Source organism: Lucilia sericata, unplaced genomic scaffold (assembly GCF_015586225.1).
Source record: "Lucilia sericata isolate MDLA Ls3-8-SP2 unplaced genomic scaffold, ASM1558622v1 Contig001438F_arrow, whole genome shotgun sequence".
In the NCBI taxonomy this organism is placed as follows: Eukaryota; Metazoa; Arthropoda; class Insecta; order Diptera; family Calliphoridae; genus Lucilia; species Lucilia sericata.
Genome location: NW_023995370.1, coordinates 97696 through 116451, shown reverse-complemented (window position 1 = coordinate 116451; position 18756 = coordinate 97696). Strand labels below are relative to the sequence as shown.

Below are 18756 nucleotides of genomic sequence, written 5' to 3'. Positions count from 1 at the left end.
TAGGAACTAAAATCTTTTTGCCAAATTTAACGAGGATAGCTTCATATTTGTCACTGCTCTCATATAAGGTTCATCTAAGGAAATTATTTTACAAGATTTATATGATCCCAAAACCTTGGTTCGTTCAAAATTGACCCTACCCCCATATAAGTTCCCCTTCAGAAAATGATATTAACTCCAATAATTGAAATAAAAATACCAATATAGCAAAGAAATTCCACATAACCAAGGAGTCAAAATCGTTTTGTCAAATTTAAGGGGATCAGTCCATATTTAACCTATCCCGATATAAGGTCCACCTCGGGAAATTACTACCCGCTCTTAACTGGCTTAAAAAATGTATAGCTATAAAATTCAACATAACAACTTTTATATGAAACAAAATTTATCTGTTGAATTTTGTAAGGGTCGGTCCACAGTTGACCCTACCTAAAATCTAAACAGATTATGTCATACGATTTCTACACTTCCAACTTAAAGTTCTATATATGTTTTTATCGTGCACAAGATCGTAAGGGTCGGTCCACAGTTGACCCTACCTAAAATCTCAAACAGATTATGCCATCCGATTTCTACACTTCCAACTTAAAGTTCTATATATGTTTTATCGTGCACAAGATCGTCCGATAACAGTTATATATCATTTTCTATATACTGCCATAGTAACATTTTTTGTGAAAAAAAGTTTGTTGTTGTAGTACACACCCTAGAACGATGAAATCCTGAAAAAAATGTATGCCATCCGATTTCTACACTTCCAACTTAAAGTTCTATATAGGTTTTAATCGTGCACAAGATCGTCCGATAGCTGTTATATATCATTTTATATATACTGCCATAGTAAACATTTTTTGTAAAAAAAAAGTTTGTTGCTGTAGTACACCCCTAGAACGATGAAATCCGGAAAAAATTTATGCCATCCGATTTCTACACTTCCAACTTAAAATTCTATATAGGTTATAATCGTGCACAAGATCGTCCGATACACGTTATATATAATTTTCTATATACGGCTATAGCCACATTTTTGTAAAAAAAGGTTTGTTTGTTGTAGTACACACCCTAGAACGATGAAATCCACAAAACAAATTATGCCATCCGATTTCTACACTTCCAGCTTAAAGTTCTATATAGATTTTTATCGTACATAAGATCGTCCGATAACAGTTATATATCATTTTATATATACGGCCATAGTAACATTTTTTGTAAAAAAAAGTTTGTTGTTGTAGTACACACCCTAGAACGAGGAAATCCGGAAAAAAATGTATGTCATCCGATTTCTACACTTCCAACTTGAAGTTCTATATAGGTTTTTATCGTGCACAAGATCGTCCGATAGCAGTTACATATCATTTTATATAAACGCCCATAATAACATTTTTGTAAAAAAAAGTTTGTTGTTGTAGTACACACCCTAGAACGATGAAATCCGGAAAAAAAATGTATGGCATCAGATTTCTACACTTCCAACTTAAAGTCCTATATAGGTTTTTAATCGTGCACAAGATCGTCCGATAGCAGTTATATATAATTTTATATATACTTCCATAATAACATTTTTGCAAAAAAAAAGTTTGTTGTTGTAGTACACACCCTAGAACGATGAAATCCGGAAAAAAATTTATGCCATCCGAATTCTACACTTCCAACTTAAAGTTCTATATAGGTTTTTATCGTGCACGATATCGTCCGATGGCAGTTATATATCATTTTATATATACGGCCATAGTAAAATTTTTTTTAAAAAAAAGTTTGTTGTTGTAGTACACACCCTAGAACGATGAAATCCGGAAAAAATGTATGCCATTCGATTTCTACACTTCCAACTTAAAGTTCTATATAGGTTTTTATCGTGCACAAGATCGTCCGATAGCAGTTATATATCATTTTATATATACGGCCATAGTAACATTTTTTGTAAAAAAAAGTTTGTTGTTGTACTACACACCCTAGAACGATGAAATCCGGAAAAAACTGTACGTCATCCGATTTCTACACTTCCAACTTAAAGTTCTATATAGGTTTTAATCGTGCACAAGATCGTCCGATAGCAGTTATATATCAATTTATATATACTTACATAATAGCATTTTTGTAAAAAAAAAGTTTGTTGTTGTAGTACATACCCTAGAACGATGAAATCAGGAAAAAAAAGTATGCCATCCGATTTCTACACTTCCAACTTAAAGTTCTATATAGGTTTCTATCGTGCACAAGATCGTCCGATAGCAGTTATATATCATTTTATATATACAGCCATAGTAACATTTTTGTAAAAAAAAAGTTTGTTGTTGTAGTACACCCCCTAGAACGATGAAATCCTGAAAAAAATGTATGCCATCCGATTTCTACACTTCCAACTTAAAGTTCTATATAGGTTTTAATCGTGCACAAGATCGTCCGATAGCTGTTATATATCATTTTATATATACTGCCATAGTAACATTTTTTGTAAAAAAAAAAGTTTGTTGCTGTAGTACACCCCCTAGAACGATGAAATCCGGAAAAAAATTTATGCCATCCGATTTCTACACTTCCAACTTAAAATTCTATATAGGTTTTAATCGTGCACAAGATCGTCTGATACACGTTATATATAATTTTCTATATACGGCTATAGTCACATTTTTTGTAAAAAAAGGTTTGTTTGTTGTAGTACACACCCTAGAACGATGAAATCCACAAAACAAATTATGCCATCCGATTTCTACACTTCCAGCTTAAAGTTCTATATAGATTTTTATCGTACATAAGATCGTCCGATAACAGTTATATATCATTTTATATATACGGCCATAGTAACATTTTTTGTAAAAAAAAAGTTTGTTGTTGTAGTACACACCCTAGAACGATGAAATCCGGAAAAAAATGTATGTCATCCGATTTCTACACTTCCAACTTGAAGTTCTATATAGGTTTTTATCGTGCACAAGATCGTCCGATAGCAGTTACATATCATTTTATATAAACGCCCATAATAACATTTTTTGTAAAAAAAAAGTTTGTTGTTGTAGTACACACCCTAGAACGATGAAATCCGGAAAAAAATGTATGGCATCAGATTTCTACACTTCCAACTTAAAGTCCTATATAGGTTTTTATCGTGCACAAGATCGTCCGATAGCAGTTATATATAATTTTATATATACTTCCATAATAACATTTTTTGTAAAAAAAAGTTTGTTGTTGTAGTACACACCCTAGAACGATGAAATCCGGAAAAAAATTTATGCCATCCGAATTCTACACTTCCAACTTAAAGTTCTATATAGGTTTTTATCGTGCACGAGATCGTCCGATGGCAGTTATATATCATTTTATATATACGGCCATAGTAACATTTTTGTAAAAAAAAAGTTTGTTGTTGTAGTACACACCCTAGAACGATGAAATCCGGAAAAAACTGTACGTCATCCGATTTCTACACTTCCAACTTAAAGTTCTATATAGGTTTTAATCGTGCACAAGATCGTCCGATAGCAGTTATATATCAATTTATATATACTTACATAATAGCATTTTTTGTAAAAAAAAGTTTGTTGTTGTAGTACATACCCAAGAACGATGAAATCAGGAAAAAAAAGTATGCCATCCGATTTCTACACTTCCAACTTAAAGTTCTATATAGGTTTTCTATCGTGCACAAGATCGTCCGATAGCAGTTATATATCATTTTATATATACAGCCATAGTAACATTTTATGTAAAAAAAAAGTTTGTTGTTGTAGTACACACCCTAGAAAGATGAAATCAGGGAAAAAAATGTATGCTATCCGATTTCTACACTTCCAACTTAAAGTTCTATATAGGTTTTTATCGTGCACAAGATCGTCCGATAGCAGTTATATATAATTTTACATATACGGCCACAGTAATATTTTTTGTAAAAAAAAAGTTTGTTGTTGTAGTACACACCCTAGAACGATGAAATCCGGAAAAAAATGTATGCCATCCGATTTCTACACTTCCAACTTAAAGTTCTATATAGGTTTTTATCGTGCACAAGATCGTCCGATAGCAGTTATATATCATTTTATATATACGGCCATAGTAACATTTTTTGTAAAAAAAAAGTTTGTTGTTGTAGTACACACCCTAGAACGATGAAATCCGGAAAAAAAATGTATGTCATCCGATTTCTACACTTCCAACTTAAAGTTCTATAAAGGTTTTTATCGTGCACAAGATCGTCCGATAGCAGTTATATATCATTTTATATATACGGCCATAGTAACATTTTTGTGAAAAAAAAAGTTTGTTGTTGTAGTACGCACCCTAGAACGATGAAATCCGGAAAAAAGTATATGCCATCCGATTTCTACACTTCTAACTTAAAGTTCTATATAGGTTTTTATCGTGCACAAGATCGTCCGATAGCAGTTATATATCATTTTATATATACTGCCATAGTAACATTTTTGTAAAAAAAAAGTTTGTTGTTGTAGTACGCACCCTAGAACGATGAAATCCGGAAAAAAATGTATGCCATCCGATTTCTACACTTCCAACTTAAAGTTCTATATAGGTGCTTATCGTGCACAAGATCGTCCGATAGCAGTTATATATCATTTTATATATACGGCCATAGTAACATTTTTTGTAAAAAAAAGTTTTTTGTTGTTGTACACAGCCTAGAACGATGAAATCAGGAAAAAAATGTATGCCATCCGATTTCTACACTTCCAACTTAAAGTTCTATATAGGTCTTTATCATGCACAAGATCGTCCGATAGCAGTTATATATCAATTTATATATACTTCCATAATAGCATTTTTTGTAAAAAAAAAGTTTGTTGATGTAGTACACACCCTAGAACGATGAAATCTACAAAAAAATGTATGCCATCCGATTGTATATTTCCAACTTAAAGTTCTATATAGGTTTTTATCGTGCACAAGATCGTCCGATAGCAGTTATATATCAATTTATATATACTTCCATAATAACATTTTTGGTAAAAAAAAGTTTGTTGTTGTAGTACACACCCTAGAACGATGAAATCCGGAAAAAAATTTATGTCATCCGATTTCTACACTTCCAACTTAAAGTTCTATATAGGTTTTTATCGTGCACAAGATCGTCCGATAGCAGTTATATATCATTTTATATATACGGCCATAGTAACATTTTTTGTAAAAAAAAGTTTGTTGTTGTAGTACACACCCTAGAACGATGAAATCCGGAAAAAACTGTACGTCATCCGATTTCTACACTTCCAACTTAAAGTTCTATATAGGTTTTAATCGTGCACAAGATCGTCCGATAGCAGTTATATATCAATTTATATATACTTACATAATAGCATTTTTTGTAAAAAAAAGTTTGTTGTTGTAGTACATACCCTAGAACGATGAAATCAGGAAAAAAAAGTATGCCATCCGATTTCTACACTTCCAACTTAAAGTTCTATATAGGTTTCTATCGTGCACAAGATCGTCCGATAGCAGTTATATATCATTTTATATATACAGCCATAGTAACATTTTTGTAAAAAAAAAGTTTGTTGTTGTAGTACACCCCCTAGAACGATGAAATCCTGAAAAAAATGTATGCCATCCGATTTCTACACTTCCAACTTAAAGTTCTATATAGGTTTTAATCGTGCACAAGATCGTCCGATAGCTGTTATATATCATTTTATATATACTGCCATAGTAACATTTTTTGTAAAAAAAAAGTATGTTGCTGTAGTACACCCCCTAGAACGATGAAATCCGGAAAAAAATTTATGCCATCCGATTTCTACACTTCCAACTTAAAATTCTATATAGGTTTTAATCGTGCACAAGATCGTCCGATACACGTTATATAATTTTCTATATACGGCTATAGTCACATTTTTTGTAAAAAAAAGGTTTGTTTGTTGTAGTACACACCCTAGAACGATGAAATCCACAAAACAAATTATGCCATCCGATTTCTACACTTCCAGCTTAAAGTTCTATATAGATTTTTATCGTACATAAGATCGTCCGATAACAGTTATATATCATTTTATATATACGGCCATAGTAACATTTTTTGTAAAAAAAAGTTTGTTGTTGTAGTACACACCCTAGAACGATGAAATCCGGAAAAAAATGTATGTCATCCGATTTCTACACTTCCAACTTGAAGTTCTATATAGGTTTTTATCGTGCACAAGATCGTCCGATAGCAGTTACATATCATTTTATATAAACGCCCATAATAACATTTTTTGTAAAAAAAAAGTTTGTTGTTGTAGTACACACCCTAGAACGATGAAATCCGGAAAAAAATGTATGGCATCAGATTTCTACACTTCCAACTTAAAGTCCTATATAGGTTTTTATCGTGCACAAGATCGTCCGATAGCAGTTATATATAATTTTATATATACTTCCATAATAACATTTTTTGTAAAAAAAAAGTTTGTTGTTGTAGTACACACCCTAGAACGATGAAATCCGGAAAAAAATTTATGCCATCCGAATTCTACACTTCCAACTTAAAGTTCTATATAGGTTTTTATCGTGCACGAGATCGTCCGATGGCAGTTATATATCATTTTATATATACGGCCATAGTAACATTTTTTGTAAAAAAAAGTTTGTTGTTGTAGTACACACCCTAGAACGATGAAATCCGGAAAAAAATGTATGCCATTCGATTTCTACACTTCCAACTTAAAGTTCTATATAGGTTTTTATCGTGCACAAGATCGTCCGATAGCAGTTATATATCATTTTATATATACGGCCATAGTAACATTTTTTGTAAAAAAAAAGTTTGTTGTTGTAGTACACACCTTAGAACGATGAAATCCGGAAAAAAATGTATGCCATCCGATTTCTACACTTCCAACTTAAAATTCTATATAGGTTTTTATCGTGCACAAGATCGTCCGATAGCAGTTATATATCATTTTATATATGCGGCCATAGTAACATTTTTTGTAAAAAAAAGTTTGTTGTTGTAGTACACACCCTAGAACGATGAAATCTGGTAAAAAATGTATGCCATCCGATTTCTACACTTCCAACTTAAAGTTCTATATAGGTTTTTATCGTGCACAAGATCGTCCGATAGCAGTTATATATCATTTTATATGTACGGCCATAGTAACATTTTTTGTCAAAAAAAAGTTTGTTATTGTAGTACACACCCTAGAACGATGAAATCCGGAAAAAAATGTTTGTCATCCGATTTCTACACTTCCGACTTAAAGTTCTATATAGGTTTTTATCGTGCACAAGATCGTCCGATAGCAGTTATATATCAATTTATATATACTTCCATAATAACATTTTTTGTAAAAAAAAGTTTGTTGTTGTAGTACACACCCTAGAACGATGAAATCCGGAAAAAAGTGTATGTCATCCGATTTCTACACTTCCAACTTAAAGTCCTATATAGGTTTTTATCGTGCACAAGATCGTCCGATAGCAGTTATATATCATTTTATATATACGGCCATAGTAACATTTTTTGTAAAAAAAAAGTTTGTTGTTGTAGTACACACCCTAGAACGATGAAATCCGGAAAAAAATGTATGTCATCCGATTTCTACACTTCCAACTTAAAGTTCTATATAGGTTTTTATCGTGCACAAGATCGTCCGATAGCAGTTATATATCATTTTATATATACGGCCATAGTAACATATTTTGTAAAAAAAAAGTTTGTTGTTGTAGTACGCACCCTAGAACGATGAAATCCGAAAAAAATGTATGCCATCCGATTTCTACACTTCCAACTTAAAGTTCTATATAGGTTTTTATCGTGCACAAGATCGTCCGATAGCAGTTATATATCATTTTATATATACGGCCATAGTAACATTTTTTGTAAAAAAAAGTTTGTTGTTGTAGTACACACCCTAGAACGATGAAATCCGGAAAAAAATGTATGTCATCCGATTTCTACACTTCCAACTTAAAGTTCTATATAGGTTTTTATCGTGCACAAGATCGTCCGATAGCAGTTATATATCATTTTATATATGCGGCCATAGTAACATTTTTTGTAAAAAAAAAGTTTGTTGTTGTAGTACACACCCTAGAACGATGAAATCTGGTAAAAAATGTATGCCATCCGATTTCTACACTTCCGACTTAAAGTTCTATATAGGTTTTTATCGTGCACAAGATCGTCCGATAGCAGTTATATATCAATTTATATATACTTCCATAATAACATTTTTTGTAAAAAAAAGTTTGTTGTTGTAGTACACACCCTAGAACGATGAAATCCGGAAAAAAGTGTATGTCATCCGATTTCTACACTTCCAACTTAAAGTCCTATATAGGTTTTTATCGTGCACAAGATCGTCCGATAGCAGTTATATATCATTTTATATATACGGCCATAGTAACATTTTTTGTAAAAAAAAAGTTTGTTGTTGTAGTACACACCCTAGAACGATGAAATCCGGAAAAAAATGTATGTCATCCGATTTCTACACTTCCAACTTAAAGTTCTATATAGGTTTTTATCGTGCACAAGATCGTCCGATAGCAGTTATATATCATTTTATATATACGGCCATAGTAACATATTTTGTAAAAAAAAAGTTTGTTGTTGTAGTACGCACCCTAGAACGATGAAATCCGGAAAAAAATGTATGCCATCCGATTTCTACACTTCCAACTTAAAGTTCTATATAGGTTTTTATCGTGCACAAGATCGTCCGATAGCAGTTATATATCATTTTATATATACGGCCATAGTAACATTTTTTGTAAAAAAAAGTTTGTTGTTGTAGTACACACCCTAGAACGATGAAATCCGGAAAAAAATGTATGTCATCCGATTTCTACACTTCCAACTTAAAGTTCTATATAGGTTTTTATCGTGCACAAGATCGTCCGATAGCAGTTATATATCATTTTATATATGCGGCCATAGTAACATTTTTTGTAAAAAAAAAGTTTGTTGTTGTAGTACACACCCTAGAACGATGAAATCTGGTAAAAAATGTATGCCATCCGATTTCTACACTTCCAACTTAAAGTTCTATATAGGTTTTTATCGTGCACAAGATCGTCCGATAGCAGTTATATATCATTTTATATGTACGGCCATAGTAACATTTTTTGTCAAAAAAAAGTTTGTTATTGTAGTACACACCCTAGAACGATGAAATCCGGAAAAAAATGTTTGTCATCCGATTTCTACACTTCCGACTTAAAGTTCTATATAGGTTTTTATCGTGCACAAGGTCGTTCGATAGCAGTTATATATCATTTTATATATACGGCCATAGTAACATTTTTTGTAAAAAAAAAGTTTGTTGTTGTAGTACACACCCTAGAACGATGAAATCTGGTAAAAAATGTATGCCATCCGATTTCTACACTTCCAACTTAAAGTTCTATATAGGTTTTTATCGTGCACAAGATCGTCCGATAGCAGTTATATATCATTTTATATGTACGGCCATAGTAACATTTTTTGTCAAAAAAAAGTTTGTTATTGTAGTACACACCCTAGAACGATGAAATCCGGAAAAAAATTTATGTCATCCGATTTCTACACTTCCAACTTAAAGTTCTATATAGGTTTTTATCGTGCACAAGGTCGTTCGATAGCAGTTATATATCATTTTATATATACGGCCATAGTAACATTTCTTGTAAAAAAAAAGTTTGCTGTTGTAGTACACACCCTAGAACGATGAAATCCGGAAAAAAATGTATGTCATCCGATTTCTACGCTTCCAACTTAAAGTTCTATATAGGTTTTTATCGTGCACAAGATCGTCCGATAGCAGTTATATATCAATTTATATATACGGCCATAGTAACATTTTTTGTAAAAAAAAGTTTGTTGTTGTAGTACACACCCTAGAACGATGAAATCCGGAAAAAAGTGTATGTCATCCGATTTCTACACGTCCAACTTAAAGTCCTATATAGGTTTTTATCGTGCACAAGATCGTCCGATAGCAGTTATATATCATTTTATATATACGGCCATAGTAACATTTTTGTAAAAAAAAAGTTTGTTGTTGTAGTACGCACCCTAGAACGATGAAATCCGGAAAAAAATGTATGCCATCCGATTTCTACACTTCCAACTTAAAGTTCTATATAGGTTTTTATCGTGCACAAGATCGTCCGATAGCAGTTATATATCATTTTATATATACGGCCATAGTAACATTTTTTGTAAAAAAAAGTTTGTTGTTGTAGTACACACCCTAGAACGATGAAATCCGGAAAAAAATGTATGCCATCCGATTTCTACACTTCCACTTTAAAGTTCTATATAGGTTTTTATCAAGCACAAGATCGTCCGATAGCATTTATATATCATTTTCTATATATGACCATAGTAACATTTTTTGATTGTTTTTTATTAAAAGGCATTCTGTAACGATATAATCCCAAATATATTTATATTTTATTAGATTTGTTCCTTTCCACATTTATATACATATTTTAATTGATCAAAAATAATTTTTTTAAAGTAAATCATAAAAATCAATTTTTTTTAATCTTTTCCACGTGCATAAACACACATTGAAAATGTAAATATTGAAAACGAGTTTTTGCGTCTTTTCCACGTGCACAAACACATTTTTGTAAACAAAAAAAACTCACCACACCAAAAAAAGTGTTTATTTTGATAAAACAGCTGTTATGGTTTGTTTTATTTTTCGTCGGGTTGTTTTCTTTATGTGCGTGTGTTCGTAAGTAAACAAATCGTTTATTTAAATACATTTTACGCGATTTTTTCATATAAAAACCGATTACTTGTGGAAATTTTAGATGATCGCATATACATAGATCACCTATAGGGCTAACTAGGAAATGGATTTGCCGTCGATTTTGAGCTATTCGTATTAATATTTTGTAAATCATAATCTTTCCAAAAGAATTCCAAATTTGTCTCATTAAAGTTTATTTAACATAACTCCAAAATATCACAATTCAATTAATAATTTGTATATTAGATAAAAATAATCATTTATAAAGAATCTTCATGCTTAAAAACATTTGCCAAAACAGGATCATTAACCAATTCCTTCATATTGTGGGCCACAATAAAATCTAAATGATTAAAAGATTGTTCAGGTACACGATAATCACCAGCCAAATAAGGGGTATTAGCAACCAAGGTATCAACATCTTTAGGATCACACAAAGCATCATTCTTACTCGAATACAAATAAGTGGGAGCCTTAATATTGGCTAAATTATAATCAGGAGCGACTTCTTGGCCATATATTTGTTTATTTTGTTTGGGACCATAATCCTTTTGACAGAAGCGACCCTTATTGTAATCACTCAATTGGATGTAATGGATACCTTGATTACTGGAAGCACCGCCGGGATGAGTTTCCACCAGAACTTGCATAGCCGTAACATTGGTATTGGTGTAACCATCACCGGCAAAAAGAAGCCACAAATTTTTACACAAGAACTTGAGAGCAGGATCGGTGCCACATGCGGTATCGGCAACGCCAGCAATTAAAGTATTCTGAGGCAATAATTCCAAATCCTGTAAAGCCTGATTCCAAATGCCGCCGGGTTTACCCACCAAAGGACGGAACACTTTGAAAGCATATGAAGTGCCATGTTCGAAGAAAGCACAGGGAGCTAACATATGAGCAGATTTGATTTTCATATTATATTCGGGACGTTCAGACATCATGACAAAGTATACGGTGGTGCCTTGTGAATGACCAGCATAATGGATCTGTTGTTCTCCCGTCTGCTCAATAATGTAATCAATCATGGTGGGTATATCAATTTTACCAATTTCATGCCAATCAAAATGCCAGAATTTGGGATTATTTAAGGAAATTTTGGTATTTTGGCGAGAATAAATATTACCGCGAGCATTACCCAACCAAACATCGAAGCCAGCATCGGCCATGAGATAGGCCAAAGCATAATCGGGACCAGTGGATAGCCAACAATCGGAATTACTGAAAAGACCGTGTTGCAAGAGTATAACCGGACGTTTAGCATTTTGATTTTGTAATTTATGCGAATAGGGTATGCGGAATAGATTGAGAACATAACCATCTTCGGTCTCAGCAAAATGCGACTCGGCGGGATAACCATGGGCACGTATACGTTCGTCCTTTAAATAAATGTAGCGGCAGTTTCAAAAAAGTTTGATATTTTTAAATATTTTGGTTAAACTTACCGTAGGGGTCATTTCTTTTAGCATACAACTGGGATCCAATTTAGCAGCTGAGGCTAAGGCCAATAGGCCTAATGTTATTATCACACCTAAATTTCTCATTTGGTTTGGATTTTTTAACGTTTGGAACGAATTTGTTTTGTTTTTAACGTTCTAGCCTGTATTTATACCCGTTCGTTTGGGTTATCTTTAAAAAATTATAATATTTTTATAAGAAGTTGGTTATCTGCAAATCGTAGTCAAGGGTTTTTGTTCTGATTTATTATTATTTGCGTGTGGTCTCTAATACCCTTAAGTAAGATGATGAATTTATTAGTTTTAAACATTATGTTTTTGATAACTACTTGATATATATGATTATGGGCCTTTCAAATGTTTTTAGTTTTAAGAACCGTTATAAATTTTAAAATATTTTACCCCCAACTATTTAAATATAATGTAATATATTGAATAACGTCGCAGCTACTTCACAAATTTTAAATAAATAATATTTTTCATGATTAGGAAACTATTTTTAAAAATTCCTAATTAAAGTTTCATTAAAATCAAAGTAAATTTGTTTTTTATTTAATTGTATAGGAATTTTTTGTATTATCAATATCACTTGCAAAAATTATCTATTAACAAAATCACAATTTTGATAATAAATTGATAATCACTTAAACTGACAAAAGTAAAAATGCAGAAAATAAACCAATTGTATAATTTAGATTGCCTAGTGTCTACTGATAATAAAATTTATTATAATTAATAATTTTTATAAAGATTTTATAAAATCGCATAATTTGTTAGTCCATCGCGACAAACTTACAGAATCTGTATACCCTACAGTGGAGATGGCATTCTTTTTATTAAACAAACTAGATATATAGATAGATAGATAGATAGATAGATAGATAGATAGATAGATAGATAGATAGATAGATAGATAGATAGATAGATAGATAGATAGATAGATAGATAGATATATAGATAGATAGATAGATAGATAGATAGATAGATAGATAGATAGATAGATAGATAGATAGATAGATAGATAGATAGATAGATAGATAGATAGATAGATAGCTAGATAGATAGATAGATAGATAGATAGATAGATAGATAGATAGATAGATAGATAGATAGATAGATAGATAGATAGATCGATAGATAGATAGATAGATAGATAGATAGATAGATAGATAGATAGATAGATAGATAGATAGATAGATAGATAGATAGATAGATAGATAGATAGATAGATAGATAGATAGATAGATAGATAGATAGATAGATAGATAGATAGATAGATAGATAGATAGATAGATAGATAGATAGATAGATAGATAGATATATAGATAGATAGATAGATAGATAGATAGATAGATAGATAGATAGATAGATAGATAGATAGATAGATAGATAGATAGATAGATAGATAGATAGATAGATAGATAGATAGATAGATAGATAGATAGATAGATAGATAGATAGATAGATAGATAGATAGATAGATAGATAGATAGATAGATAGATATATAGATAGATAGATAGATAGATAGATAGATAGATAGATAGATAGATAGATAGATAGATAGATAGATAGATAGATAGATAGATAGATAGATAGATAGATAGATAGGTAGATAGATAGATAGATAGATAGATAGATAGATAGATAGATAGATAGATAGATAGATAGATAGATAGATAGATAGATAGATAGATAGATAGATAGATAGATAGGTAGATAGATAGATAGATAGATAGATAGATAGATAGATAGATAGATAGATAGATAGATAGATAGATAGATAGATAGATAGATAGATAGATAGATAGATAGATAGATAGATAGATAGATAGATAGATAGATAGATAGATAGATAGATAGATAGATAGATAGATAGATAGATAGATAGATCGATAGATAGATAGATAGATAGATAGATAGATAGATAGATAGATAGATAGATAGATAGATAGATAGATAGATAGATAGATAGATAGATAGATAGATAGATAGATAGATAGATAGATAGATAGATAGATAGATAGATAGATAGATAGATAGATAGATAGATTAGATAGATAGATAGATAGATAGATAGATAGATAGATAGATAGATAGATAGATAGATAGATAGATAGATAGATAGATAGATAGATAGATAAGATAGATAGATAGATAGATAGATAGATAGATAGATAGATAGATAGATAGATAGATAGATAGATAGATAGATAGATAGATAGATAGATAGATAGATAGATAGATAGATAGATAGATAGATAGATAGATAGATAGACAAATAGATTACTTTTTACAGTTCCAATGCCAAAACCAACAAAAACTTCGAAATCCATTAAGATGAACTCTGACTAAAGACTATATTGTTAGGTATCACATATTAACACAGTTTTCCATCAAAATATGCTTTCATAATGAAAATTCATGTTCACTTTAATTTTTTTAAATCACAATTTCAGATAAATTTTAGCTCATTTAAATTTAGTTAAAATAACAGTAACTTTAACTCAAATACAACCCTGATAATGAATCAAATAAACGACTCTGTTTTTCTTTTATAACAACTCTGTTCTTCCTAACAGCTGCTAAAACTCTATTGTGAATGATTTTTATTTTAATAAATTTGCACTTGTTTTTCCTCCTTACCTTTTCATTAAATTTGTTAATTTTTGTATTAAATTCTTAAATAATCTCTACAAAAATGGCTTTATTAAGAAGAGCTGCTGCTCAGCTTTGGCAAACAAATTTATTAAATGCTAAACCCATAACAACAACAGCGGTACAACACATCAAGGAAAGTAAGTAACACAACAAAAGTTTCATAACCTTATGGCATGTTTATTTCATAAAAATTTCGTAAATTATTTTTTTCTAGTACAACAAAAAGTCGAAAAGGATACTTTAATTATTGAGGCCGTTACTAAGCCTTCACCCCGTGTTGATAAAATGTTGAAAGCTGCTTGTACGGAAAAATTCTGTCCCGAGTGCACTCTGGGCTTGGAACTCAAGCATACGGATGTTTTAATTTTATCACAATATGTGCGTTCAGATGGTTGTATGTTGCCCAAACGTATTACCGGCTTGTGTCATAGACAGCAGAAGAAAATTGGAACATTGGTGACTATGGCTCAAAAGGCAGGTTTAATGCCTAACTTGACACCGGAGAACAGTAAAAAAGATCCTAAAAAACGTTATGGCTGGAAAAAGTTTAATAAATATTTCGATGAAAAGACGATTAAATACTAAAAGAGTTAGTTGTTGAAAATGTTCAAAATAATAAATTTAATTAAAATATAAATCATTAACATTTATGTTAAGTTAATCAGAACTCACTGTTTACATTATTCATGATGTTTAGTAAACTTGTTTACATTTTGTTATTAACCGTTATTTGCTAAATGTATGTTTAAACAAGGATATAAAGAATGAATAATGACAGTTGTCACTTTTTTCGCTTTTGTTATTGACGCTTAAATAAAGGCGCTTTAAATAGTCTTTTTTAGAGTGTGAAAATATGAAAAAATATTGAAATAAATTGTTGAGCATTGTTTAAAATTAATAAAAGTTTTATAAATTGTGAAAGAAGTGTAGTTGTGTTATAAATATTGCGGATTTCTTGCAAGTAAGTTATTTTTTCTTATAAAATCTTAAATATAAAAAATGTAAGGTGCAACACATCACCCACCACGTTGGCGTCAAAAATATAGATCTAATACCCACCCTTAACACAATAATTGCACCATATCTGCGGAACGATCCAATTCATACTCTATCAAAGATTATCAATCCCGCGTTAGTAGTATCAAGCAGAAGCTTTTTTTCGAGGAAACAACTTTGTGTCACATAATACCCTAGTTAGTTACTTTCGAAAATCACTTAAATGCTCATAATTTCTTAAAAAAATCTTTGAGGATCGAACCATTTACATCGTAGTCCCCATATTAGTCCCAATTACAAAATCCATATTTATTAAGCTTATTTTAAGTATATATTTATTTTATTAACTTTTTGTTTAAATACAAAATATCAAGAGTCGAAGATAAACTATTATTTAGAATAAATGTACACATGCTTCTTCTTTAAAAACCCATAAAATTATGCTGCTCAAATAGTGCTCCAGGTGTACTGCCCGAATTTCTGCCAAAGTTTTGTGCAGCGTTCGACGATTGCTTTTCCAAATTGTGCATTTTCTGCATGTGTATTCGCAGTGTCGAACGTTGTGAGAATTCCTTAGAACAATGTTTACACTTAAAGGGTGTGGGATCTTTGTGTGTTTTCATGTGCTCCTGACAGGCGGTCTGCTGACGATAGGCCTTGCCGCATAAATCACAGCGAAATGGTTGTTCCTTGGTGTGTGTGCGCTCGTGATTGATTAAATGGATCTTTTGGTGAAATGCTTTGTCACAGTAAGAGCAGGAGAAGCGTTTTTCACCATGTTGCCGGACATGATATTGGAAACGCATTTGTGTGTAGTTTTCGAATTGTTGGTGACAAATGTGACAGGTGTAGGTAGATTTTAAATGGAAATTCTTGAAATGTCTTTGCAGATGCAGCTGGCTGCGGAAATACTTCTTGCACTCCTCACATTGCATGGTATCGGGACGATTGTGCTTGAGTTTATGTTGGGCCAAAAGAAAACTAGACTTGAAGGTGCTGGTGCAAATGTCACATTCAAAGGGTTTCTCCTGGGGATGAAAACGCATATGATGCATTTTGAGTTGTTGGCGATTTTGACAAGATTGACCACATATTTTACATTTCAAATAAGAGTGCAATTTTTTCTTTTGTTGTTTAAATTTGAAATCCTGCAAGGACTCTTCATCTGAAGAAGAGGAGTCTTCCGTTTCTTCATCTTCATCTGTGGTAGGGGTAGAAGATTCTTCATCCGAAGAATTATTGGGAGATCTTATAGTATATTCCTTTTTTAAAGGTTCCTGATAGGGTAATTCAGATTCAGCTTTCATCACTTCCATAGTTTCCATATCTATGGGTTCTGTTTTGATTTCCTCAAATAGGGGAGGTGGTGTACCCATAGAGGAGGAGGTATCTAAACAATTACCTAGTTCGACAAAACGGGGACTTAGTCTCAAGCGTGGACTACTAAAGGGGGACATAACATCTTGTGTACAACACTTAGGGGAAGATCTAGCTGAGTCCTTGCCTAATACCAAATCTTCCTTGGTGTCCAATTCCAATTTCACCAAGTCTGCAACTGGAGATAGTTTGCCCACTTCCAGTAGATTTTCAAAGTCCAAGAAGTAACTTTGCAATACCCTTTGACTGTCCAGACATTCTTCACGAAATGCTTTTACCTGTTTAAAACGCTGAAAGCACTCCTCACACAATTGTTGAGGCAAACCATCAAATGGTTTAATCTAATTGAAAATAAACAACTAAAATATTTGTTAATGATTTTTAGGCCACACCCTACTTACATTCAATTTCCATATATTTAAGTCCTCTAATATATCCCTAATCTCCTCGCAGGTCTCATAAACTTTGCTGTCTTTTAGGTCACCTACTGTCTGCATGCCATTGCCATCAACCACTGCACCACCACCGCCCTCATTTGTTGTCGTAGATTTTAATTTTTCCTCAAATATTTTATAGAATTTCACATCTTCGCTAAAAAATCGGCTACATGTTCGACATGTAGTGTCTAGGAATAGATTTTTGTCGATGCCTAAATCAAAAGCCATCGTGGAAAATTATTTTTCCCGTTTTTGTAGCCTGACAAAATGACTTTTTTGTATGCAATTAAATTATTGGTTTCTTTTTTCCATTCACTTTTTATTTAATACTACCAGATCGTAAAATGGTTTTACTTTTTTTTGTTTATTTTTTTACACAGTTACCGTTTTAAATATCTGGCTTCACTAAAACACACAGCTGTTTTTTGTTTACTACTTTTTTGTAGGGGTTTTTTGTTTTTGGTGAGAAATTCCCATTCAATTAATACAGGGTTGTATATACTTTACATGTTCAAGAGTGGGGTAAATTGTTTGGTGAAAAAAGAACCGTTACATTATTAATTTTGGGATACAATTAAGAATTAGTTAAAAAAAAAACAAAAATAATCATATCTGTATAAAATTTTACAGTAAAATGTAGTGTACACACCCAAATTATTCAGCTTATTTTTTCCCGACAAGAACATTTTATTTTGTCGTCATATTATATAGAACCGGACGGAATCCTTTTGTTATTGCTATAAATTCAGATGTAGTACCTCTGGAGTACTCTTAAATCACCTTTTGGTACCTTAGTAGATTGCTGATATTTGAAAAGTTGCACGTATTATCCACATTGGAAAATGGTACAAACTCGAATCATTTGCAGGGAAAGTTTTTGAATACCTTTAGTGGAAAGATCGATCAGATCTATTCAGTATGTTAATTTCCTCAACAATTCATCTCCTTCTGGAGCTTGTTATCAGTTCTCCTCATTTAGTACCAAGGGACACGGGACCTTAGCACAGCTCTTGGTGGAGCTCTTCTTGGCCGAATCAAAAGGTGCTGTTTAAGGGGTGTGGCTGAGCGATCTAATATATATCCCCTTTTTAATGGTTTCTGATAGCGTAATTCAGATTTGGCTTTCATTACTTCCATGCTTTCCATATCTA

General features: G+C 31.8%; 3 protein-coding genes across 3 annotated transcripts; 1 reads left to right on the top strand and 2 right to left on the bottom strand.

Annotated features, from left to right (window-relative positions):
• Positions 1-10853: 10853 nt before the first annotated feature.
• On the bottom strand, positions 10854-12256 carry LOC119611380 (lipase 3). The gene is made up of 2 exons (XM_037966943.1): positions 12125-12256; positions 10854-12058 (listed from the first exon to the last, which is right to left on the bottom strand). The coding sequence occupies exons 1-2, from the start codon at positions 12221-12223 to the stop codon at positions 10937-10939; spliced, it is 1221 nt and encodes a 406-aa protein (XP_037822871.1). The 5' UTR covers positions 12224-12256; the 3' UTR covers positions 10854-10936.
• A 2453-nt stretch (positions 12257-14709) lies between these two features.
• On the top strand, positions 14710-15693 carry LOC119611383 (28S ribosomal protein S18a, mitochondrial). Its single transcript, XM_037966947.1, has 2 exons — positions 14710-14932; positions 15010-15693. The coding sequence occupies exons 1-2, from the start codon at positions 14836-14838 to the stop codon at positions 15378-15380; spliced, it is 468 nt and encodes a 155-aa protein (XP_037822875.1). The 5' UTR covers positions 14710-14835; the 3' UTR covers positions 15381-15693.
• A 410-nt stretch (positions 15694-16103) lies between these two features.
• LOC119611381 (zinc finger protein 383-like) lies at positions 16104-17964 on the bottom strand. The gene is made up of 2 exons (XM_037966945.1): positions 17570-17964; positions 16104-17509 (listed from the first exon to the last, which is right to left on the bottom strand). Exons 1-2 carry the CDS (start codon positions 17831-17833, stop codon positions 16214-16216), a joined length of 1560 nt encoding a protein of 519 aa, XP_037822873.1. The 5' UTR covers positions 17834-17964; the 3' UTR covers positions 16104-16213.
• Between the last annotated feature and the right edge of the window lie 792 nt (positions 17965-18756).